This window comes from Anabrus simplex, chromosome 1, assembly GCF_040414725.1.
Source record: "Anabrus simplex isolate iqAnaSimp1 chromosome 1, ASM4041472v1, whole genome shotgun sequence".
Taxonomy (NCBI): domain Eukaryota; kingdom Metazoa; phylum Arthropoda; class Insecta; order Orthoptera; family Tettigoniidae; genus Anabrus; species Anabrus simplex.
The window spans coordinates 1183690048-1183716181 of record NC_090265.1 but is presented as its reverse complement, the minus strand read 5'-3'; the positions used below and the strand labels follow the sequence as shown (position 1 = coordinate 1183716181).

General features: G+C 41.5%; 1 protein-coding gene across 1 annotated transcript in view; it reads left to right on the top strand.

Moving 5' to 3' along the window:
* The window catches only part of LOC136858443 (uncharacterized), a 290965-nt gene that overhangs the window by 198977 nt on the left and 65854 nt on the right, over positions 1-26134 (top strand). The window contains exon 5 of the mRNA XM_067137991.2: positions 17590-17809. Within this exon, the coding sequence (XP_066994092.2) occupies positions 17590-17809 (220 nt within the window). The remainder of the gene's footprint in view (positions 1-17589; positions 17810-26134) is intronic.

The window sequence follows — 26134 nt, the reverse complement described above, 5'->3', positions numbered from 1 at the left end:
AAAAGTCTTTCTTCATGTACGGGACATTCAAAAGCTGCGGTAGTCAGTTTAATCAAACGTTTTCCATACATGTCGACCTTGGATGTACAAATGAAACAAGCGTTGAACCAATTGTATTTGCTCTTTTTCGTGATAGAAAGAATCGTATTTACGAATGCTACGACTGCTTCTACGAGAATTACCTGATTAGCAGCTTGAAACGATATTTACTGATTTTGAAACGTTGGCTCAGTCTTAACGGAGGTATTTTCCTTAGTTAATATCCGCGATGCTTTTTCTTTTCATTTTATGCAATATCTCTTGAGGAGGGTTCAGCATATTGCTGTGACTACTTTATAAAAGGAAATGAAGACGTCAGATTGTGCTCGAATGCGTGCTGCTCTTGCATTTCTCAAGCCTGAAAAATATCTGCATGGGCAACCGCCAGAAGAAGAAAAGCTTTTCGAATTCCTTGACTACTTCGTGGCTACAAAATCTTGAAGTGCCAGCTGAATTATGGAACTGTTATCGGCGAAGTCATAGGACGAATAATTCAGTAGAAGGTTGGAGTCATAAACTGAACAGTCGGATTGGAAGACCACACCCCAGAGTGAACTACCTCATCAAGTACTTAAAGTCTGAAGCTGAAAAATGTAATCATCAGATTCTGAGGACGGACTTAAATTTAGAACGAGTGAAAACGAAAAATCTGAATACGGAGTTGGATGGAAGAATAACAACGATTACGGGAAGGTACAAAGAAGATTCTGATGTTGGAAAGTTTCCTACGACGATGTCTTATGTTCTGAAACTTGACTAATGCCAAAAGGGCATTGAAGACCAAGTACGGTTACCCGTGCTGGTCCATGGCATCCGTGGGTCACTTGATGCCCTTTCTTGTTGCTGGTCCTAGGCGACAAGACAGACTCACCTCAAAACAGTTGAGGTGCCTATTTACGAAGAAGGCACGCAATTCTGGTTGGCGCTAACAATGGACCTTTTCCCACTATCGTTATAGAATTATTATTTATTATACTTATTTTAATCTAAACATTTTCTTAAGATTAAGTTTTGGAATTTTTTACATCTAATCGAAGTGTACAGAAAAAAATACAATTTTATTTATATAAGTGAAAGTAGGCTGTCCAGCTCTGTGGTGTAGTGGTTACTGTGATTAGCTGCCACCCGCGGAGGCCCGGGTTCGATTCCCGGCTCTGCCACAAAATTTGAAAAGTGGTATGAGGGCTGGAATGGGGTCCACTCAGCCTCGGGAGATCAACTGAGTAGAGGCGGATTCGATTCCCACCTCAGCCATCCTGGAAGTGGTTTTCCGTGGTTTCCCACTTCTCCTCCAGGCAAATTCCAGGATGGTACCGAACTAACTTAAGGCCACAGCCGCTTCCTTCCCTCTTCCTTGTCTCTCCCTTCCAATCATCCCGTCCCCCACCAAGGCCGCAGTTCAGCATAGCAGGTGCGGGCCGCCTGGGCGAGGTACTGGTCATCCTCCCCAGTTGTATCCCCCGACCTAGAGTCTGAAGCTCCAGAACACTGCCCTTGAGGTGGTAGAAGTGAGATCCCTCGCTGAGTCTGAGGGAAAAGCCAACCCTGGAGGGTAAGCATATTGAGAAGAAGAAGAAGAAGAAGAAGAAGAAGAAGAAGAAGAAGAAGAAAGTAGGCTACAGTTACGTGCTACGGTTATGGAGCCAAGCTCTGCATTCGGGGGACGCGTGGTTTCGAACCCCACCGTCAGCTGTCCTGAGACCGGTTGTCTGTGGTTACATATTTTCACTTCCAGGTATCGGCCGAAGAACGACAAGGGCCGTGAAGAGCGTGAAAATTAAAGACTCTCTATTCCTCGTAAAGGTAATGCCGTCACGGTCTGGAAAGAACTAGTTGACCAAGGAAGGTCAAATAGGTTAAATGAAAGTGAGGATCCTGGCACAAGTGGAAACAAGTGGAAAAAAAAAAAAAAAAACATGAATGGCGTATGGGTTTTAGTGCTGGGAGTGTCCGGGGACAAGTTCGGTTCTCCAGATGCTGGTCTTTTGATGTGACGCTCGTCGGCAACCTGCGCGTCGTGATGAGGATGAAATAATGATGAAGACGACACAAACACCCAGTCCCCGTGCCAGCGGAATTAACCAATTATGGTTGAAATTCCTAATTCTTCCGGGAATCGAACCGGGGATCGCTGTGACCAAAGGCAAGAACGCTAAGCATTTAGCCTTGGAGAGCAAGTGGAAGCAATGCCAGGACTCAGCTAAAGGCGCCGTGGCCACCAACCCACGCTCCCAAGTTCAAAGCCCCTGCGGCCTCTTTTAGTCGCTTCTTACGAAAGGCAGGGGCTACCGTGGGTGTTATTCTACCGCCCCAACCCACAGAGGGATACATAAATACATGCATATAGACATGCATCTTTATTATTGGCTGTTTTGCCTTGCAGCGCCTCCATAATCCTCTGTTTTCAACTAGCTCCGTGGCCTCGTTTGGTCTACACTTCCTGTTACCCTCCGTTGCCGAGTCAATTATTATTGATTTTCTTCTCCATCCACCTCACATGAACCCACCACCGAATCCGGTTTTTACGCACAGATTTATCCATCGAGTTAATTCCCATTTTGAGTACATCTGCCCTTGTTCCCACCTCTTTATACCAGCAATCATTCTCTCTACTTTCATCTCAGTTACTTTCTACTAATGAATGTGATATGTTGTGTCACCTCAGCTTTGACTCCCATATAGCTAAATCGAGCAGACCGACGTAAATATAATTTCTCCCGGGAACTCATTTCTCTCTTACGGAACGTCGTTGATCTCAAGCTCTCTCTCTGATGGCTGATCTTGAAAAGCCTGTGTAAATTAATATTGTCCCTGCCAATGTTGTTCACTGCAATACGGACAAGCTAGAGTCATGATGTTATGTACGTACACGAATGGACGTTTTAACATCCACTTCAAGAGAATATCACTTTCCATTTTAATGACTATACAGTACTTTAATATAATCAGGTTCGCTTTCAAACGCACCTCTCGTGAAATAGTGTAAAATTCATTTGGTGTAAAATGACAGCTTAATTAATTTGTGTTAACGTTTTACAGCTTATACACTAGAGAGAAGGCCCCAAAACTAATTAAATGCATGGTAAAGTAGTCGCAGATAAATTTCCACATTACATACGGCCAGTAATTACCCTTTACGGGGGATATTAACGTCAATTCGCTCTTTCCCGCGCCTCCTGTAATCATAATGCAGCCGTTAGGGCAGCGATAACGCGGATCGTTGGTTCTCTCCAGAGGGCCTTGGACCAGCGGAGCTCGAGTGATGGCCTTGGGCCACGCTACGAACCCCTGGGACCCACGGCAAGCGCACGTCATGAGCCTAGAAGCCCTCCTGGGCGGGAACTTCCTTATTTGACCGGATAAGCTCCATCTAACCCATTGATTTTCAACAAACTTTCTATACACATACAGTATGTTTCTGATATAACGTTTATTTCACTTCATTAAGGAATTAAAATTGGCTTTAGTTCTGACCACAGAGCAATTCCATACGCCGTTCTTTTCAATAAGTTGTTAAGAAAACCCTTAAGGTGAACAAACAATACCATACAGTACAACGCAGTATTGTACAGTATGAATACACGAGTTTTTAAGAATGATGTTACTGGCTTTACTTCCCTTTAACTACCTTTATATGTTTCGGGGATGCTGAGGTGTCACAATTTTGTCCCACGGGAGTTTAATTTTTAAATCTACCAACAAAAGACTGGAATATTTAGGCATCTTTAAATACCACCAGAATAAGCCGGGATTCAAAAGGCCAGCGCTCCAGGGTCTCAGCCACTCAGCCCAGCTAGGCAGGATTTAGTCTACGAAGTTTATTAACGGGAAGTATATAAAATTTACTCCAAAATATGTAAACGTACTGCTGGATTGGGGAAGCAGAAGTGTTGATAATGCAGCGGTTTAGCTGCTGAAGCCAACGTTCGAATTTCATTCGATCCCGGGTTGCTATTTTTGGCTGAAAAAGGGCATTCTTAAACGCACAGCTATAAAATTTTACCATTGAAGCATTGATGTCTGTTCCATTATTCCACATTCATCCTTTATCCTGGAATATCTGGCGTTAATCCACTGAAGTAAAAAACTTTTTAAGCAATAGAAAATGAGGCAGCGGTATCTAGCAGGAGCATGGCAGCTGAGTGACTTGGTCACTGGCTTCTAACCATGGTGGTCACGGTGCGAATCCCGTTCAATCGAAGTGAGATTTCAGAAACGAAAAATCACCCGGGTCTCAGATTTCACGTATGGCTTGTGACATAAGATTAAGTCACGTAGAAACTTCAAACCTGATTTTTTTTCAAAGCTGGTATTTCTCTATACTGTCAAATCAGTCTTCTTCTTATAACTATAATTAATTGGAAGAAGAAGAAGAAGAAGAAGAATGGTTTTACATCCCACTAACTATTTTAAGATTTTGGAGACGCCGAGGAGTAGAAATTTTATCCCGCAGGAGTTCCTTTACGTGCCTATAAATCTACTGACACATGGCTGGCGTATATGAGCACCTCAAATACCACCGGACTGAGCCAGGATCGAACCTGCCAACTTGGGCTCGGAAAGCCAGCTCTTCTACTCTCTGAGCCATTCAGCCTTCTTCTCATTCTTCTTCTTCCTGGTCGACACATAAGATAGATTTGTTCCTGGTTTGTTTGTTTTTTGCCATTTTTCTTAACGTCGCACCGACACAGATATGTCTTATGGCGACGATGGGATAGGAAAGGTCTAGGAAGTGGAAGGAAGCGGCGTGGCCTTAATTAATGTACAGCCCCGGCATTTGCCTGGTGTGAAAACGGGAAACCACGGAAAACCATCTTCAGGGCTGCCGACAGTGGGGCTCGAACCCACTATCTCCCGATTACTGGATACTGGCCGCACTTAAGCGACTGCAGCTATCGAGCTCGGTGTGTGTTCCTGTTTTACTGAAGGATGCCCTTTCTGACCATTGTGCGTTTCTATGGTGCTTAGTAGTATGGTGTGTTATTTGTGGATGAAGAGAAATGAATTAGGACGAACACAAACACCCAGTCCCCGAGCTAGAGGAATTAACCATACCCAATTAAAATTCTCGGCCCCGCCGGGGTCCGAACTCAGAGTCAAGGAGGTACTTGATTAATATTTGGTATAGAATTTGGCTATTTATATAATCGTTTGACTGGCATGCTTAGTTTATTCTGCTATATATTTGATTTAAGTTCAACTTTGCTAAATTGAAATTACTTGGTGCCCATAAAGTATATTGCACACGGCAAATTCTAAAATCAATGAATGAAGAATGATACAACCTGTATTGCACTGTGTGAAACACCATACCCGTTAGTGTGCTCTACCTAATGTCTCAAATTTGAAACTGATCCAAAGAACCGAGTTAAATAATTAACTGTAAAAAAATATACGTGTGTATAAATACACTGTACGTCTGTACTATTTAGTCATGAAACTTATAATGGCAAATCTTCTTCATTAATGTGACAAGATACTAATTTACTGAATGGTTTCGATGCTACAGTCCAGTCACGGTAAAAATTTGACTCTGCCGATATTTGAATTAACTGATACGTGTTTCTAAATACATGAAATTCAGTCATTAAATAGATAATATGAAAGCTATGTATAATTTGAACGTGTGACAATATTGTGAGAAAACCGCAATACTAACACAATAGCAAGGTTTCCATCTCAGGAATACGAGAAAAATATTTTCATTAAGTCCTTTATTTTGCGTAGAATAGTCATTTATTCGAATACACTGCCTGCTCGAGCTGCATTCAATGGCTGTTTATACCACAGTCTAATATACACAGTCGCGAAGCTCCTTAGTAATGAAATGGCATCCTGTTGTCAGGCGGAACGACACTAGCGCTCGTAGCGGCCAGCAAGCTCTAACTGTTCGGAACAGATCTCTACCCAACAGCTGAATGCACTTTCCCACGTAAATTATAAACTGTAACCACCTCGACAACTATATTAATCGTACATTTTAATAAAATACGTTGATACACTAGACTACCGCGTGGTAATAATACCGAAGGAAAACAACAATAGTTTATTTTCGAAGGAGCAGCTGATCATACCACTGTAGTTAAGGTCTTGGCCATTTTCGAAATCCTATTATTGAACTGAATTTGGTAATTTCACATAAATCATAAAAATAGTAGTGAACTATAAAACAATTCAAACAATATTCAAACATCTCAGGAACCTAAATGGCTGGATTATGAGCTTTTTTGTTTTATGACACTGAAAACTTTCATTGCAAAATATCACAAGGGAATCTAATCTTAGTTTCACAAATAATTTCAACACTAATGACTCAGTACCTTCACGGCATTAATGTGGAAAATCAAGTATTAACATTAGGGAATTAATAGTTTACTACATAGAAGTTAGTGAGCATACAGTCCATGTTCTCTCGGCTCCTCTGACAAACGTGCAAGTGGCTGGGCGGCTTATCAGCTTACATTTCGGAGATAGTGGGTTCGAACTCCACTGTCGCCAGCCCTGAAGATGGGTTTCCGTGGTTTCCCATTGTCAAAACAGTCTGTACCTTAATTAAGGCCATGGTTTCTTCCTTCTCGCTCCAAGCACTTTCCTATCCCACTGTTGCCATAAGACCTATCTGAGGCGGTGCTACGTATGACTGTGTGTTGTGCTCCTTTGAGACGGGCTTTCGGTTCGAAGAAATCTGCGGAGATTCCATACTAATTTCTTTTTCTTTGCTGACATAAACTGGCTGTCTGCAAAATGATTGGAACATAACGTGATGTTATTGTACAAATAGTTCACATTTTTCTTCAATAAATCATCCCCCCTACTATTTACAAGCAATTTTCTTGCCTTTCTTCCTTTCTTAATCCGTTTACCCTCCAGGGTTGGTTTTTCCTTCGGACTGAGTGAGTGATCCCACCTGTACCGCCTCTAGGGCAGTGTCCTGGAGCGTGAGACTTTGGTTTGGGGGATACAACTGGGGAGAAGAGCCAGTAGCTCGCTCAGGCTGCCTCACCAGCTATGCTGAAGAGGGGCCTTGTGGGGGATGGAAAGATTGGGATAGACAAGGGAGATGGAAGGAAGCGACCGTGGCCTTAACTTACGTACCATCCCGGCATTTGTCTGGACAAGTGGGAAACCACGGAAAACGACTTCGAAGATGGTTGAGGTGGGAATCGAACTCCCTTCTACTCAGTTAACCTCTCGAGGATGAATGGACCCCGTTCCAGCCCTCGTACCAGTTTTTCGAATTTCGTGGTAGAGCCGGGAATCAAACCCGTGCCTCCGGATGGTGGTAGCTAATTACACTAACCACTACACAGAGGCGACAAGCAATTTTCTACACATTGAAAATCAAAACACCGCTACGTGTTAGAGGTGACGGTTGTGTTAAAACGTTATTTAAGTTCATATAATAGGATGGATTTTACTATGAGTTACATTCCTGAATCAGTGATGAACGAAATGCCTACTTATCTGAAGTTAAATTTCTGAATCTTCACAATATTGTTCTCTTATCCGAAAATGTAAACAGTAATTAAGGCTTTAATGTTCAGGATCTTTAGAAAGCCTAAAAAATGATAGCTCTGGTGTCTTCTTGTAACTGAGCAATTTATTGCGCCACACACACACCTCCTTTCATACATACCATGTCAATTTAATAGTAAACCGATCATCTATAATGTAATTACCTCACGCTTACCTCGCAAAACGTATACAACTTACACATCCCAGAAGACCGGCAGCTTGCTGGCCACGTGAAGCGCTGCAGTCGCATGGATGAAAAAAATAAGCCGAGCTTCGCGACTGTCTATATTAGCACGGCCGACTTGATGCGTCGCTCTAGCTAGCTCCTTACCGGCCTTGACAATCGGGTCCACGTACTGTAATCGGAGTAGTTACACAGCTCGACACGTGGCGCTGGCGGCCGACCTATTTGCGGTAGAAATGCATACTTCTTTATGGAAAATATACTGACTTTGATTGCCGATTTATCGTAATTTAGAGTTATAGAGAATGTTACATAGGTTTATACTGTTAAAATGATTAATCCTAAAGGTTACTTTCGTTGATATTCGCCAAAATGATGTCGTGAAATGAAACTGCGGAGAGATGACTTAGTCCAGCTGACTTTCAGATATTAACTCTGATTGCCGATGTATCTTAATTTAGGGAATAAAATAGTATGTTACATTAACTAATATTGTTAAATTGATTAATCCTAAAGGCTGCTTTCATTGATAAGTGCCAAAATAACGTCGTGAAATGAAACTGCGGAGGATGGAGTAGTCCAACTGACGTTCCGTTCCTTAATTGTGAGGAATAATAGTAATCGTTTTTATTATCATGGCATTTAGACACATAGCAGAACTTACCACAATACTTTTGTCTTCTGATGTTAATATTGAGATTAAGAGTCATTGTTCAATTAAAGTTTTAAAATTCTTCAAGCGCTGCTCTCAGGAAGAGGGCTGGACAAAACATGAGTCTTACTTTTTTCCATATTCGTTGTATGCATAACATAAATATTTTTACTCAAACATGTTTAAATTTTAATTTCAATATACATAGTTTCAGATTACATTTCATTCATACTTTTCAATAGAATATTAAACACCGGCCAAGTTGGCCGCGCGGCGTGCAGCTGTGAGCTTGCATCCGGGAGATAGTGGGTTCGAACCCCACTGCCGGCAACCCTGGAGATGGTTTTCCGTGGTTTCCCATTTTTCACATCAGGCTGTACCTTAATTAAGGCCACGGCCGGTTCCTTCCCACTGCTATCCCTTTCCTATTCCACCGGCATCATAAGACCAATCTGTGTCGGTGCGACGTAAAACAAATAGCGAAAAAAGAAGAATAATTTAAATAAACATTCCATGAGAGAAAAGTATTTTGAGTAAATAAATTGTAAACTGTTCTCTGCTCGATGATGATGATGATGATGATGATGCTTGTTGTCTAAAGGGGCCTAACATCTAGTCATCGGCCCCATTGTTCAGGTAACAACACTTCATACGTTGGCCTTACCACCATAGCAGTAGTGATTCTTACTTGTCAATGTTTAAATGTTAAAGTTCAGATTATCTTGGATATAAATGTGTTGTGTTGCTGTCATATGGCAAATACGACACCGCCTAAAGGATTATTGTATGAAAGAAAATTCATGGGTAAAAATACCTTATTCGCGTGATTAGCTGCCACTCGCGGAGGCCCGAGTTCGATTCCTGGCCCTGGCACGAAATTTTAAAAGTGGCACGAAGGCTGGACCGGGGTCCACTCAGCCTTGGGAGGTCAACTGTGTGGAGGGGGGTATCGATTCCCACCTCAGACATCCTCGAAGTGATTTTCCATAGTTTCTCACTTCTCCTCCAAGCAAATGCCGGGATGGTAACTATCTTAAAGCTACGGCTGCTTCCTTCCCTCTTCCTTGTCTATGCCTTCCAATCTTCCCATCCCCAACACAAGGCCCCTGTTCAGCACAGAAGTTGCGGCTGCCTGGGTGAGGTACTTTCCCAGTCGTATCCCCGACCCACAGTCTCACGCTCCAGGACAATACCCTTGAGGTAGTAGAGGTGGGATCCCTCACTAAGTCCGAGAGAAAAGCCAACCCTGAAGGGGTAAACAGAGAAAGAAAGAAAGAACGAAGGTAAATACCCGAAATAGAAACGGAAAACTAAGATGAGAGTGCTACTTGCTTTTAGCCACTCCGTAGTTTTGTCCTGGTCTACAGAGAATTCATGAAATGATAGTGTTCCTTTGCTCTTTTTTTCCTCTTCGGAATACAAAAAAGGCACACAGCAATATATATTCGAATATTTCCTAACACAGTTAAAGAAAAGCAAATCACCACACCATTAAAAACGAATTAGCGCATAAATTAAAATCCTTGTTCAGGACGAAGTTACAGCGAGAAATCACTTTGTTCTTGTTTCCATAATATTTCTGCTCGAAGTACGAAAAGGTGCACAAGAATATCACAAATTCGAAGAATTGTAAACACAATTTTAATAATATTATCACCACACTATACAATAAAAAATTAACTCCTTAGCGCATATATCAGATCCCAATATCAAGCCAACAAACACCTCATTGCGAACACATTGCCAACATTTACGACAGCAAAACCATATAAATAAAACTGGAAATGCGGCAATTTGCGGTATACAGCTTCCTGTCAATGGGTAGTAGGCCAGCGCTCCAGCGGCATTACGGTGAAACTTTCCAATTACAGCTTTATGCTGGGCTTCACAAGCGATTGTCAAGGCCGGTATAAGGAGCGCAGCGAGGGATCCAGTCGGCCGTGATATTAGACTGTGGTTTATACTGCCTGCTCATTACAACATTTGAACATGACACTGAAATGAAACACGGGAATGAAACAGTGCGTTTACAAATACCGACGGTAGGCGGCAGCACCAAATGGCTCCAGTGCTGTCTGAATGAAATAGCGGAAAATAGGCTAGCACTGTACTTCTTTTCAGTGATGTGTCATGCGGGATTGTAATTGTTAGCGGATTGCTTCTCCGAAAGATTACGAATATGGACAGAGATCAGAATTAATATAGTCACCTTCACGTAGTACATTAGATAGATCTCAAGGAGCGATGAAGTTTGGAGCAGGTATTTGACCGCTATTAAAAGTAAGATTGCAAGCAGAATGATCTGAAGAAAGTTTGCTCTTTTATTTGCGACGAAATGGCAGTTAAAGAGCGGCTGCTCTATAATAATGAAGAGGGCAGATTCTATGGACTTGTCGAAGCAGAGGGATTCTATAAAGAAGAAATTGAAATAAACCCTCAACTCACCAACAAATTGCTGTGCTTTGTAATTCATAGATTGAGGAGGAAATTTACGATTTTATCTGCCTATTTCATGGTAAAGGCATTATAAGGAAAGGAATTTTCCTCCTGGTTCAGTAAGTATTGCTTTTTTTGTAGTTTTTTATTTGCTAGTTGCTTTACGTCGCACCGACACAGATAGGTCTTATGGCAACGATGGGATAGGAAAGCGCTAGGAGTGGGAAGGAAGCGGCCATGGCCTTAATTAAGGTACAGTCCCAGCATTTTCCTGCTGTGAAAATGGGAAACCACGGAAAACCATCTGCAGGGCTGTCGACAGTGGAGTTCGAACCCACTATCTCTCGGATGCAAGCTCGCAGCTGCGCGCCCCTAACCGCACGGCCAACTCACCCGGTGAGCAGGTTTTGAAGGCTGGATTCTACGTTATTCCTCTTGTGACGAACAAGCATAGAACAAATACTCCCATGTTCAAAAAATTTGGCGACGGAGAATTAAGTCATGTGTGGTTCAGCCATGCAACACCATGCAACAGTTTCTGCCAATATGTTGAAGAGATACAAGAAGCTCCTAAGCTCCCAATAATAATAAAAGAAAGACTTACCGAAGACGCCTTGGCTGAATGGTCGACGTTGAGTTCTTTGGTTCAGAGGGCCCCGGGTTCGATTCCCGTCCAGGACGGGTATTTTAATCGCGTCTGATTAATTCTCCTCAAATGCAGACAAAACACCAGACTACCAACCTCCATAGAAACACGCAATAGTAATTGCATGCCTCCATATATGGTTGGCATCAGCAATGGCATCCGACCGTAAAGCAGGAGAAAATCCACATATGGGTGACAGTTCGCACCCCACAAGTGTGGAAAAAGCAGTGGAAGAATATTATCTACTTCCTCTTTCATTGTTCATCTACAGAATTTTTTTTATGTGTTGACACAGGCCTTTCAGGAGATCCATTCGAAGCAATGTCTAGGGTTACAAAAATGGAAGAGAGAGCAGTAACATGACTGACTCACGGAATGCTCAGGATTCCGTACAGAGAATTCTGAAATCCGGTATTTTTATGTTCACCGATGGTGCTAGCAAAATGCACAAGCAAAATTCACAATTTTCTACCTCAATATCTTCTTGTAGACTTGACTAAACAGAATCAATGATATTTGATTTACTGGAAGATATTCGTGAGCCCCCTCAATCAGCGTGTGCCACTTTGGTAACAGCTTCGCAGGCATTAGTGTGTGTGGTTATTTGGTGCGTGTAATCCAAGAAGAAATTGAATGCAGTACGTCATGAATAATGGTTACACCTCAGTTAATCCATCCCTATTGATGAACTTGATCGGTTACTCGGATACGCCTGCGATATCTCCAGCCGTTATTTACTGTCCTAATTATGGGGCTATATGAATTTGTTGAGGTTGCTCTACCGTACTGCATGCACTTCTTCGAGTCATTTAAAGTGTGTTAGTAACAATAATCACCAGGAACTTGCGTCACAAACTGTGGTGGCCAAAACTATGAAACCTTCCCTTAATAACGTAGGGAAGTATAATACAGACGAAGTTTCCAGATTTTCTGTCCGTCGAAGAAGGGCTGAAAATATAAATCTCTAAAGCACTACTTTGTAAGCAAAACTCTTTCCTTTTACTACTTTATTTTCCGAGTTCCAACTTCGCTTGTGTGCTTATCTATCAAGCTGTATTCCAGCGATAACTAGGGCTATTTGGTGCTGCCATCTAGCAGCGGATTCTTCGCAAGTCGTGTTACACGTTTGAGTATGGAATGAGCAGGCAGTATAAGCAGCCATCGGGTGCGTATCGAGGAGGCAGTGTTCGAATCGTTGCCTACGCTATAATACAAGACCTTGAAATGCACTCGTGGAAACGGGTTGCTTCCTAGTTCACCATTCAGCCGCTAGGATCGCGGTCTTGCCCCCTTGTATTCGCATGGCCGTATATGTCAATAAGTAAAGTATATCCTAAATAAAAAGAACTGAATGTTTTTGCGAGTATTGACAGTATTTTATTTATAGAGCGGTGCTGCATTGGCTTGGATATGTCATTGAAGTTTCAAAACTTTCCTTCTGAGGGGCTTCTTGTCAAGTTTCAAAACTTTCTCTCTTCTACTTGTGTGGCTCAAAGTAATGTTGTCTAACAGAGGTCTCAGAAATGTTCATAGTAGAAAAAGAGGTGGTTTGTCGCCTTTACACTTTCCACACTTAATTTCACTGTTGAACATGTCTTTCGAAAAAATAAACGTACACCTTTCAGTAACTCTCTTTGGGACAAGTACTGCGTAGCGGAAGTGATAAATTCCGTCGTTCACTGCAGAAGTGCCACAGACGACGATTTTCGGTATCTGAGGGCTCCTCGATCTTGAAAACGAATAAGACACAATGTTGGACTTTGAGTAGCTGGAGAACAGATATGTTCTAAACAGCCTTTACAGTCTGTTTTTTTCTTTTGACACACGAACCATAATGTCATTGTATTCCGCTTGGCGTCTTAGGTAGCTGAAGAAGAGCTCAATGTCATAGCTCGTTAGGTTCCTCGTCAATGCATAATGCAAATGTATACTTATGAGGTATTTTACGCAGGCTACAGTGGACTGGGTAGTCAAGATGTATGCCTGATAAATTTCTCTCATGATTCTTTTTTACTTTCTCTGAACGCATTTTAAGTTTCTTAATATATGACAGGAAATCATTAATTAACCAACTGAAGAGTTCATCTTCAGTACTAAAAGATGCCCTTTTTTTTTTTTTGCTAGTGACTTTACATCGCACCGACACAGATAGGTATTATGGCGACGATGCGATAGGAAAGGCCTAGGAGTTGGAAGGAAGCGGTCATGGCCTTAATTAAGGTACAGCCCCAGCATTTGCCTGGTGTCAAAATGGGAAACCACAGAAAACCATCTTCAGGGTTGCCGACAGTGGGATTCGAACCCACTATCTCCCGGATGCAAGCTCACAGCCACGCGCCCCTAACCGTACGACCAACTCGCCCGATTAGCAGATGCTCGTTTGTTCTCGTTCCTGAATATGTCCCATGTGAGGTGTTGCAGACGTTATGCGCATTGAACAATTTAATAAAATGCTCCATAAAACAAATGGCCTATTTTAAACTGTATTTTATGCCCTCGGGACAAAACCACCTCCATACTTTTCAAACCAGAGATTGTTTCTGGGGAAAATGCAATATGTTTAGCTCTTGCTACATTCATTTTCGTGAAATTTGTTGGGCAAATTATTTTCCTCGTTGGTTTCCTAATTTAAGATTTCTGAGTTTGAAGATACCTCTCAAATGATTGCCGGTCACGGTAGCATAGTTTAAAAAAAAAGTCCAGTGACAAATTTTGGGATCGCTCGATTCTTATGACGTAACTCGGATCAAAACTTAAGAACAGAGACCTACTTCGATCAGCTTGAAGTCGTATCTCATACGTAATACTTCCTCTGTATAATGTTTCGAACATTGAACATTCACTGGAAACTTGTGAAACGAAATTCCACTACCTTTAATTTCTCGTGAATAAACCATGACTGGAACTGCGAATGCTTAACATCAGACAAATACATAATACATTCACAACCAACTCAGTTAATGAAGACATTTAAAGGCGCGAGCCTGGTAGACAGGGGGCAAGATAACGATCCTAGCGGCCCGGCATTGAACTTCAGTGTAACCACTTCCATAGCGTTTTACGGGCTCTATTTCCAGGCCTTGTATTATAACGTAGGCAACGGTTCGAATAATACGGTTTTTAGGTCATTGCAGTTAACTGTATTCGCCGGTAGATGTCTCCGCTGATCTATCTATGCTAGCCCAATAGATGGCTCTGTGAAATCAAGTTATCACCAGAATGTTAGTTGTTGCACCATCTTAGTTCTAATAAGCAAGAAACAGAAAAAATCCATCTCAGGATATTCTGTATTTCAAAAAGTCCTTTATTGTGAAACTTACATTGAATTATTTCTTTTAATGAAAATAAATCTGTATGCACTGCCAAGCATGAAATTTCGCTGCGGAAATGGTAAACGGACATCTTAATTTCTTGTTGACACAATGGTTTGGTTTATTTTCCACCACCTCAAGTAACCGACGTATTACCCGACCAAGGCGAGTCGATCCGCGGAAAGAATGTGAACTAGTGCTGTGACGTTGGCGCAGCGCACAGGAATACCGTGTATTCAGGTGAGCTAGAATAACATAGAGAGGCGGAAGCGCTGCCTGACATAAGCTAATTGAACGAACGTCCGCCATGTTTCCAGTGGTCACATAAGCAAGGGGGCGTGGCTTTCGAATGACTAAAAATGTTTTTAAAATACGCATTATAGAATCACTGGTGCAAAATTAAAGACCGTTAGCTCGTTGGTCCCGTTAGATTATATGCTGCCTCGACACTTACACTGACCGAGCTCGATAGCTGCAGTCGCTTAAGTGCGGCCAGTATTCGGGAGACAGTAGGTTCGAATCCCACTGTCGGCAGCCCTGAAAATGGTTTTCCGTAGTTTCCCATTTTCACACCAGGCAAATGCTAGGGCTGTACCTTAATTAAGGCCACGGCCGATTCCTTCCCCCTCCTAGCCCTTCCCTGTCCCATCGTCGCCATAAGACCTGTCTGTGTCGGTGCGACGTAAAGCAGCTAGCAAAAAGAAAAAAAGAAAAAAAAAAGAAACACTTACATTGTGACGTTCTTTGACATGCTGTGTTTGTTCGGAGAACTTGATATCTTTGAGACTGCTTTAGCTAAACCCCGTATCTGTTCATCTGAAAGAGCAGGCATATTTTATATATGTATGGTTTGAATAAATAACCAAGAAGAAGAATAAAACGGGTAGTTTTGTTTCTTCCCTAAGAGTCCGGTTAAGTTCAGTTATCGGCTAGTGATGGAGCGTGAACCGAATAAAGTAATACATGAATACACTCTCGGCGTGTTATTTACAATGTCTTTAAGCGTTGTGATCGAGTAGAGAAGGAAGGTATGAAAATACTGGTTACAAATGCAACTGAACGGGCTATTGCTTCTACCGGTAAAATACGAAAAGAGGGCCAACTTGAAAGTGGAACGAGCAAAATTAGGTTACCTCGCAAAAAGGGCAAACCGCCTGTCAATAAAATTAAACTGGACGATATGGATAAGTGTATAATTCGCAGGAAATTTCAGGAATATTTTGAAATTAGAAGTTCCAGCAGTACGGAAACTACAGTACTAAAATTCTGCAAGTAAAAAATTAATTTCATAGGATGCATTGAAAGGCTCAGGAATATAGTGAAGTCACTTGGATTTATGTTTAAAAAGTGAAAGAATAAAATACATTTATTGTGTGAACGCGCTGATATAGTGGCCAACGCTAAAACGAAATGTTTGGTGCACACGAGTTTCATTATCTACAGGAAAATTCTTGCAATTAATGCACCGTATCTATTTCTCTCGAAAGCCTTATCCTTCCGTTAGGACAGAAATACCCGATGAATTGTCCATTTTTGACTTACAGAGAGATACACACAACCTATACTGCACTACGTTCAAACACGAAATTATTAGCCTCTAGGTATTTTGAGCTTCCACGTAAAAACACCTAGCGACTCAAATACCTGAAATATGTCTTTATCAGTATTAAAAATCACGAAGTACGATCACAAGCAGACTCGAAATAATTATTTCACAAGTATTACCTTACTCGTAACCGCGATCGCATACAACTTACAACTCAAGCATGGCCCGCGCTTACGGCCATGTTGCCGCTAATCAAAACCTGCATTAGGGTCTGAATATTGTAGTCGATCTCGGTTAGTGCTCCAGTTGTTCTCCTTGGCTGACTGCACTGCAATGACGTCATGTTTGTCACTAGTGGCGCTGTGCTGTGCAGGACTCCACTCGCCTTGGTACTTAAAGGTATTATGCTGCATGATAATGACTTCATGAATCATCTAAGCCGTATAATAGTACAATGTCCTTTGCATCCTTCTCTGCTAACCGTAGCCACATTCCAGTATTAGCTCCTTACTGTTTTAAGATTCCGGGAATGATTCATAAGTACCTTTCAGATCTATTGCTTACTGAAAATTGCCGAGCATAATACTAGCCAGCTTTATGTGATAGAGTCAAGCTTAACCTACAAGGAATTCCTTGTATTCCTTGTAGGCTAAGAGTCAAGTCTTGCCAACAGAGTTCGTTGTGAAAATTCTATAAATGGCAAAGGTAAAAAAAATCCATTTGTATAGTCACAATGTATAAGTTTAAAGGCAAATAGGCCTAAACGGTCTTTCGGAGTTCAATATATTTTCCATTACTTTTCTCAGGCATCCTGTATCATCAGTTTCATGTTTAGTCTTTGTTTGTAGCTATTACTGCGACAGGCCACTAGTGTTGTTTTAATTTCAAAGAAACCATATGTAAAAGATTCCAATATTAACTTTCTTTGTTTTCGAGATAGCAAATAAATAATTCCCGTGACTTACAAGACACATTTTTAGTCATATTTACGTTTACGATCGTGTAACCTTCATTGTTAGTATTTAACCTTGAATCTTCACAACAAGGCCATTCGAATTTTGTTTCATTAGAGGATTGTAGGATTTCCAGCGGTATATTTCTATACTGATGGATCATTACTACATTTTTATTCACACTGTGTATTTAATAACCATGTGTTCTTGCCTTGGTAAGTTATCCAAATGCAACAGTGTCCTTAGCTGTCGATAATAAACTGAAGCACCTTATTCAGAACTTCATGAAATCCTCTCTTTGTTTCAGTGGACAACCACGGTCAGCGCTGTCAGTACCCTAGCTGGGTAACGGAACATCACCAGTGGCACACCTTGGACCATGCCCTCACGTTCCACTTCTCTAAGAAGAACGCCACTTTGCGTATCACCGGCAGGGCGGAGGGGGAGATGAGGGTCGTGTGTCATTCGATAGAAAGCTCTCTTCCCGAGCGGCAGGAGATGGTGGTGGCACATGTCACTACAGGATGGTATGTACGAGTGAGATTTATTCATTTATTTACTTCTTACATACATACATTTCACCAATGCCTTTCAGCGCTCAGTCTGCAAACTTCTGTGAGTTAGCTAAGCACCACAAAAATTCTCTATTTGCAACTAGCTCTGTTATCCCGTTTATTTGCACACCTTTCAAAAATTAAATTATTAAAATCTAAGCCCAACCATCGCTGCCTTCGTCTCTCCCTACTTTTCTTGCCCTCTATGACCAAGTCTTCCTTATGACCTCAAAAGTTCTGAATATTTTTGATGGAGTACTATAACGGTACGTTGTAAATGAACGATGAAAATGACCTTCAATAGTGCGCATAGGCAGCCTATGTCATTAAAATGCTACATTGCTTCCGATATTGTTAACATTATTCACAGTCTAACGTTTCACTCATACTACGATGTGGCATTATCAATGATAAGTACAAGAAGGAAGTAGGTAAGGGATCTTTTTCTTTCTTGATATTTGGTTTACGTGCCAACAGCCGTAGCCGTATTGAAACACCGGATCCCGTGAGATCTCCGAACTTAAGCAACATTGGGCGTGGTCAAGATTTGGATGGGTTGCCACGCGCTGTCGGTGGGCGGTAAGGGAATGGAGGAGCGGAAAGGAACTGACCTCCCTACCGTACGTAAACTCCGGCTCGGACACACCTCTGCGGAGGTTCGGACCTGCCTTCGGGCAGAATACACCCTTACCTTGGTTTACCTTTGCACGAGATGGACAGGTATTATGGCGGTGACGAGATAGGACAGGGAGGAAAGCGATCATGGCCTTAATTATTTGCCTGGTATGAAAATTGGAAACCAAGAAAAACTAACTTCAGGTCTGCAGATAGTGTTGGTTCGAACCAGTATCTCCCGAATCCAAGCTGACAGTTACGAGAGTCAAACAGCACAGCCAACTCGCTCGGTAGGTAAGGGATCAAAGAAGCTATTGTCTTCTTGTACAGGATGTATCATAAGGATACCGACAAAAGAATCAGGGCAAGTTTTCTTGTTGTTTTAAGAACGATGGTGCAATCGGATTGGCGGAGAAATTTTTTCTTTTCGAGAAAATTATATTATTTTGTTACTTCCTGGCGCGCGATCCAAATTGACGAACTCGCCTTATTTGCTATTCCAGAGAACAAAGTGCTGCCGTGCTTCAGAGAAGAGAAGGGGAGGGAGGGGAAGTGGGGTGTATGACGGAGACAGATATAATGCTCCGCGCGTATGCACACAAGTTTCCTCGTTCGACTCGCACAGAATTGTCCTTGTCTGTTACAGGTAATATCCATAGTTCGTGTATTAAACACCGTACCTGCACACAGTACAAGAACACACTATAATTGAAGACAAACTGGCCACTCAAGGAATTCACTAGATCGTTTTCCCTCTCTTCTGTTGGTCGCAGTAACGTTCTTTATTATGTAACATGCTCGAAAATGCAACCCTGCTGCCCCACGGTTGTGTATTCCTTCACTCACAACGTTGTAAATAGAATGAAGTACTGAACGAAGGAAACAATACAGTAGATGTTCAATATGTGAACAGTTCACAACAGTGTAGTAATGACCTTTGGACTCTATCCAGGATGTGTCCTGTGTCACTCACACCTCTGTCTCTCACTTCCCACTTTCCCTCCATTCCCTTCACTCCTCTGACGCCCAGCAACAGGTAGATGCATAACAAATATGGCAAGTTCGTCAATTTGAATTGCACCGTAACACGAAGAGCATCCCTAATATTTTGTCGGCATTGTACCTTACTGGTCGAAAAACAAATAGATCAATCAAAACAAAGTATGACACCACATAATAAGCCAAAATATACCATTTTCCGGTCCTCCTTTGCCCTGGCTAGTTCAGCGGCATCGCCCGCGCAACGTCCACAATTTGGTCTCCAAGAACAGCTAACTAACATTACTTAAAGATGTAAGTACGACAGGAACTGCACTCGTATGAGTGTATGAGAATTCAAGTGAAATAACTTGCTTTGAATAGTTTAATCCGCTAAAATATAAAACTTGGATAAAGAAAACAAATTCCCTTAAATAAAACAACAACATTTCTAATACAGTTTGTAGTTGTTTGCCATCAAGTGGCAGCGGAACCTTGTCCGTCTAAACAAGTTTAAATCACAAATATCGGAATCCGTGTGCCAATTACATAAATGCTACACTAAACATTTATATAAACTTAAACAGACTCGACTATATGCGTCGTACTTAAACGCCGTGATATATGAGATAAGCAACAGAAATCTTCGCATATAAAAGAAAATTAAGACTAAAATTATTCCTAATTAATTTGGGACACATAATTCACAATAATGATTGGTTTAGTACTTTCTGATATCCCCAAAACAAGCACTGAAGCTAATATGAGCCCAATCTGATAATGAAATATGAGGACGGAACCTCTCATCCCCTAAAAAGCATACGAGCTCTCTTCTTAGCAATTTATAATAAAATGACAAACACGAACATTAAGACACAATAGACAACATCAATAAATAGATCACAAATATTCCACTGGAACTGAAATAAACACCCAAAATACAGACTATACTTGAGGAATTGGTGATGTAATCGCATCTCGGGTCATCTCCTGCGGCTACGTTCATTGACCTCACATATACTGGGGTAATGGCAAGGCCGTATTCATCTCACTGTTTCAAACAATAACATTCATCTGTCTGCAAATACACATAGCTGCACGGCAAAGCCTCTTTCACATCTGCATATCGTTACATGGCTAACGGGTCCCCTTCCTGCCAGACAGTATAATCGTGATCACAAGAATTCCGGGTGGAAAAGGAAACAGGTAACGTTTGGACGAAGATTTTGGCCAAACCTAAGGATGAGAGAGAAGTAACCAAGACAACGTCACATGTGTTCGTCTTCCAGGAGGTGTGGCTTGCGACGTTGCGCACTCAGAGGCCAATCCCAACTCGATTTTTTGGGAACTGATTAAGATATTCTGATTGAGATATTTCTATGGTTAAACATTTTGGCTATGCTAGCTTTTCCTAATCAAGGAAAACAATTAATTAACTGTAATTTAATTGCGATGAAGTGTGCAAGATATAACCCCACCCCAGTATATGGCATTTAATTGTTTGATCAGCACTGACAATAACTTCATAGGAACGGTTTTCCAAACGCCCTTGCGTCTCTGATAATCATAATTATTTAATGCCAGGTTATTTTACTTTGGATTTTAAGGATAACAATTGTTATTACTATTAGTAGTAGTAGTAGTAGTAGTATTTAACAGGGCCTATATAGAGGAAAATAAGGGTCATTCTTCCTTACTGTGGTTGAGCGCGATGCCATTTGATAATGAAGTCATAGTCGAGACCGCTAACATTTCAACCGGATCTCGCACACAAGAATACAAAGAAACTGGAGAATTTGGCGCTCAATGAGTTGACATACACATTACGTCTGTTGCCTTGAAGCAGGCGTGTGATTCCTCCCTTCATCCCCCTCTCCCTTCATTGTCTAACCAGTGGGACGTGTGGGCAGGCGGGGAAGCAAGTACCTTCCCCTCCGCGTGTGTTTCGTTCATACTAGATATCCTCGTACTTCCGTTTCTCCAACACCCCTCACTCTTCAGATGTGTACATGTGTTAACGCGTCTGATGGATGTGACCAATGAGAGAGAGTGTGTAAGCAGGTATTGGGTGGTTCTGAGAGCTGTACTGATTTCTTTCCTGAAATGAATATTTCTGGCCACGAGATACTAAAGATTTCGAGTGTGCAATGCAGTCCTCATCCCTTCGCTAGGGAACATAGCGGGCGCTTTTGGTGTCTCAATAATACATCATAACATATCGTTCTGGTCTGGAATCATTTTCCTCAGACTCGTAATTCACATCGGATGGCCCTACATGCTTGGCCACACCTCTGCCCAACTGGAATATACTCAGTGAATCTCTTTTCTCCGTGTAACGGACCCCGATTCATGCCACGTGCATAGCCATGTGTTAGCTTGCCAGCATTATTTCGAAAACCTTTCCTAATGCAACATTGGGATTTAATATCCGCAGCTTGCTCTGCATATCTAAAAGACTCGTGCACATTATCATAACATGCGGTTCCTAAACCTTAGGTCGCCTAGCACTCACAGTAAGTGTCTCCCCATTCAATACTTATAAGGCACCACCGTCCTTTTTCAATGATCCTAGCTCCACAAGCTTCCATAAATTAATCCCAAATAAGAATAGGCCCTAACACTACTTCACATGATTATAGAAAAAACCTAATTTAAACCTAATACCCTCGTAACCATACACAACTGATTCAAAGCTAATAACACAGAAAACACATGCATTAGTTCTAAACATTTTTAAATCATTCCCATTAAGCCATAATGAACGTTTATTTGAAAAAGAAAAAATATGCGAAGCTGAACTGTCCCTTTCTGAAACTAAAAGAAAAATCTGTTCAAACGTATCTGTTGTATTGCGACCTCACGGCTCCTCCATTCTGGACTGCTCACATGGACCTAATCCAACATTTCGGCTAGCGTCGTTTTAGGCTGTTGGTCCTTGGTTCATTTCCATGGTCTGGTCCATCATGTTGCCGTCTGCTTGAGCGTCTGCTTTGTGGGAAGGTCTCGTGCTTAATCAGCTCTTGTCGTAGATTCCCGTACCGCCAATTTTATGCACACAATTAAGATGCCTGTTTGCGCACTCCCGTCAGTCCTTGTCAGCATATCGTGAGAAATAAAATAATCAATCACTACTGATCTGCATTTAGGGCAGTAGCCCAGGTGGCAGATTACCTATCTGTTGGTTTCCTAGCCTTTTCTTAAATGATCTTAGGAGTAAAGACACTATAGGATATCTCTCTTATCCGGGATTATAGTTCGTCCCGCAGCGCTCCTAACCATAAGGAGAAAGTATTTGTTAAAAATTGTGGCACGAATCTGCGCACTGATTTCTTGATCAAAGTTTATTAAATACTAGCATGTGCCCGCGGCTTTGGCCGGGTTTATTAATTCAACCGTTAGATGTTTCTAAACCATTTATTCAAAAGCAAATTAAAACGTTATATTTATTAACCCACGCCGTTTTGGCGTAAATTGGATGAAATACATTATTTTACTTTTGTTATATTGTTACTTTCAATGCTTAAGATACCGGGTTGATGGATAGTACAAATAATATTAAAACAACGTAAAATACCATGTTATATAATACAAAAGCTATTGTTTCTTTATAGAGCTTCGGGATAAACTATATTAGTGTCCTTCCATTTGGAGGTAAGATATGTAGTGTATTTGCCTTTCCAACTCTTGAACAATCCGCGTGCAGTTGACAATGGCAAAAGCATTGTTTTCGAAGATGGAATCCTACAACTTCAAGCGATTGTCCTTGTGCCTTGTTGATGCACATAGCGAAACTCAAACAAACGGGGGTGGGGGGACTGCAGACATCTAAATTGAATGGATATATCAGAAGGAATTATGTAAATCCGGGGAATTAATATTACTTCGCTCACGGAATGTCCAGTTATGAGAGTGGTTTCAATAATATTCGGCATCAATTTCTGGACTAGGAGTCGTGTTCCGTTGCAGAGGGAAGCAGGATTCATATCCCTGAGGATAGTCAGTGCCACATTCATCCGCTCCAAGATGTTCGAGGGTATTCAAAGTGACTCCAAATTGTTCGAAATCTCTGTCGTGTAGTTGACAGCCTCTTCTGTATGCCATGTTATATCTATAGACTTTTCAGTTTGTAGAAAACCGGGTAATTCTTGTAAATGTTTCTTGTTGATGAAGTTGACAGCTTCATTTCTTGGTGCAAGAATTGCTCTTATACACAGCCGTGTGTCTTCGGTGAAAAGCTGTGCCCACCTATGACAAACATTTCAGATCTTTGCGTGCCGTAGATTTGGCTGGGTATCGCACACATGTACACAGACAGACAGACAGACAGACAGACAGACAGACAGACAGACAAACAGACAGACATCATGGACTGAAGGAAAATGGCTTCCTATTCCACTGACTTAAAAGGGCATCTTGACTGATATATGTACTTTTTCTTGTTTTTCCTCTAAATGTAATTATTGTGTCCAACACTTGTCCCCTTTCTCTACGGGGTCGGATATGAAGTCAGACGAATCTTCGTGGCAAGGTTTTTACGACCGGATGACTTTCATGACGTCAACCTCATCAGAAGAGTTAATGAGATGAAATGAATGACATGATATATGATAGTAAGAATGAAGAGGATGAAACCCCGCGCCGGCACATAGCCTACTCCTCTCGAATACGTCAAGATTTTACGTCCCCATCCGACGGACGAATCATCATCAACAGCGTCATATGCCCTCACTCCATATTAGTCCGGCTCCATGGTTAAATGGTTAGCGTGCTGGCCTTTGGTCACAGGGGTCCCGGGTTCGATTCCCGGTGGGGTCGGAAATTTTAACCATCATTGGTTAATTTCTCTGGCCGGGGGACTGGGTATATGTGCCATCTTCATCATCATTTCATCCTCATCATGACGCGCAGGTCGCCTACGGGTGTAAAATCAAAAAACCTGCACCTGGCGAGCCGAACATGTCCTCGGACACTCCTGGTTCTAAAAGCCATAAGCCATTTCAATTATTTACCCCATATAAGACCAAAAGTGACTTCCTACGCCATGGACGTAAAATGGCTCCTTGACTTGTATTACCTATCTTTTGTACGTTGCCTAGCGACAGTGAATCTGTTCATTTAATCTTGGTGACAGCACATTGAATTGTCATATCCCAATACATGTTTACGAATGGTTTTTCATTCATAACTCACCAACGAAAGCGAAAATGAGACGCACCCTATCTCACCGTCTGTCTTCCAGTGCACACGGCATCTTCTCTCAATGGCCTCTTATACGTTCTTAAAAGAGATGCCATGCTCGGGAAAAAGCCAAGATACAACACTCTTTCTTTGTAAAAACTAAAACTTGGTTCCCACGCTTATCCCGCGCATATCATATTAAGAAAGGCAATTACACTTAGTACAACGGATCAGCACGAGACACTCAGTAAATTACTTCACAGTTTCCTGTCATTTTACCTTTGCAGAAATTTGCTCACATGAGTAGTTACAGAGCCATCTACAATTAAAGTTCGAAGGTACGCTTGGCAACACTGTACCCATCTGTCAATCGGAGGCGGAGAGAAAAGAGGGGAGTGTCTAACTTTGAAGACTTCACCCACTTTCACTACAAGACCAACACAATGATTATGATAAATGCACATTCTTCGTAAAATGATACTAAGAAACACACATATCAGTAAATGCATTCACTGAAGTTAGAAATACACATTCTACATGAATAAAAATAAAACACTTTCAGAACCATACTCACAAGCTTAATTATTGTGGAGCGTTGATAGTTTCCTCCGCTTAATGTTTTTATCCTCACTGCTGACATGACTCTAGTTCTCATCTGCTTTCTATAATTATTTAACACGACAGTAGGAAATGTAGACAATAAGTCTACTAGATCATTATTGTCACGTCCACAATCATAGCATTCAAACCAGAACTGTTGAGTTTCATTTCTTCCTAAAGCAGCTCTAGACAGAGAGAAGAGAAATTATTTGTGATTTCCACAATACAGGTAGTCTTCCTTATAGTCTTCAAATACCAACAAAGTAAATATTCCTGTCACTGTTACGCAGACACACACAACACAATCTGATGACACCACTAACCCACCTCTTTGAAGGGGTAATTTGTTTCATTACTCAGCAGGAGATCTAAACATGTGTCACAGCGTATCCTTCTGGATATTGTTCTTACTGCATGCCCAGAAATGTATATTATCCCTGACATCTCAAAATGCCCACCAAAAAATTCACATGATAAAAGTGAGTCTAACTTCTTTATCACTTCCATATTGGGCCTAATTTCACCTGTCTTGATGGAATCAGACATTTCTAATTGGCTACAGCCAAACTGGACTTTTCCATACCACCACCACTGCAAGCCTAGAACACCCTTAATCCTAATTTTCATCTCACTTTCTAGGACTGTAAGTGTAGTAAACACTGGAGTTACAACCACTAAGCTATCGGTACTGACCAAACTTTCTTTCTAAGTTATCACTTTGAAACTTCCCTAAAAGTAAATAATTTGCTTTCACGGTTTCAAACGAAAATTTTTGAGTAACTCTTCTTCTTTTAGTGCAAAGTTCAAATTGTTCTCTTAACTATATGAGGTAAGATAAAGAGCCCCACTGCTTACCTAACGAAACTTTATGAGCTTGTCAAGATAAAGAATCTGTGCTTTCACTGCTTTCCTAACGAAACTCTATGA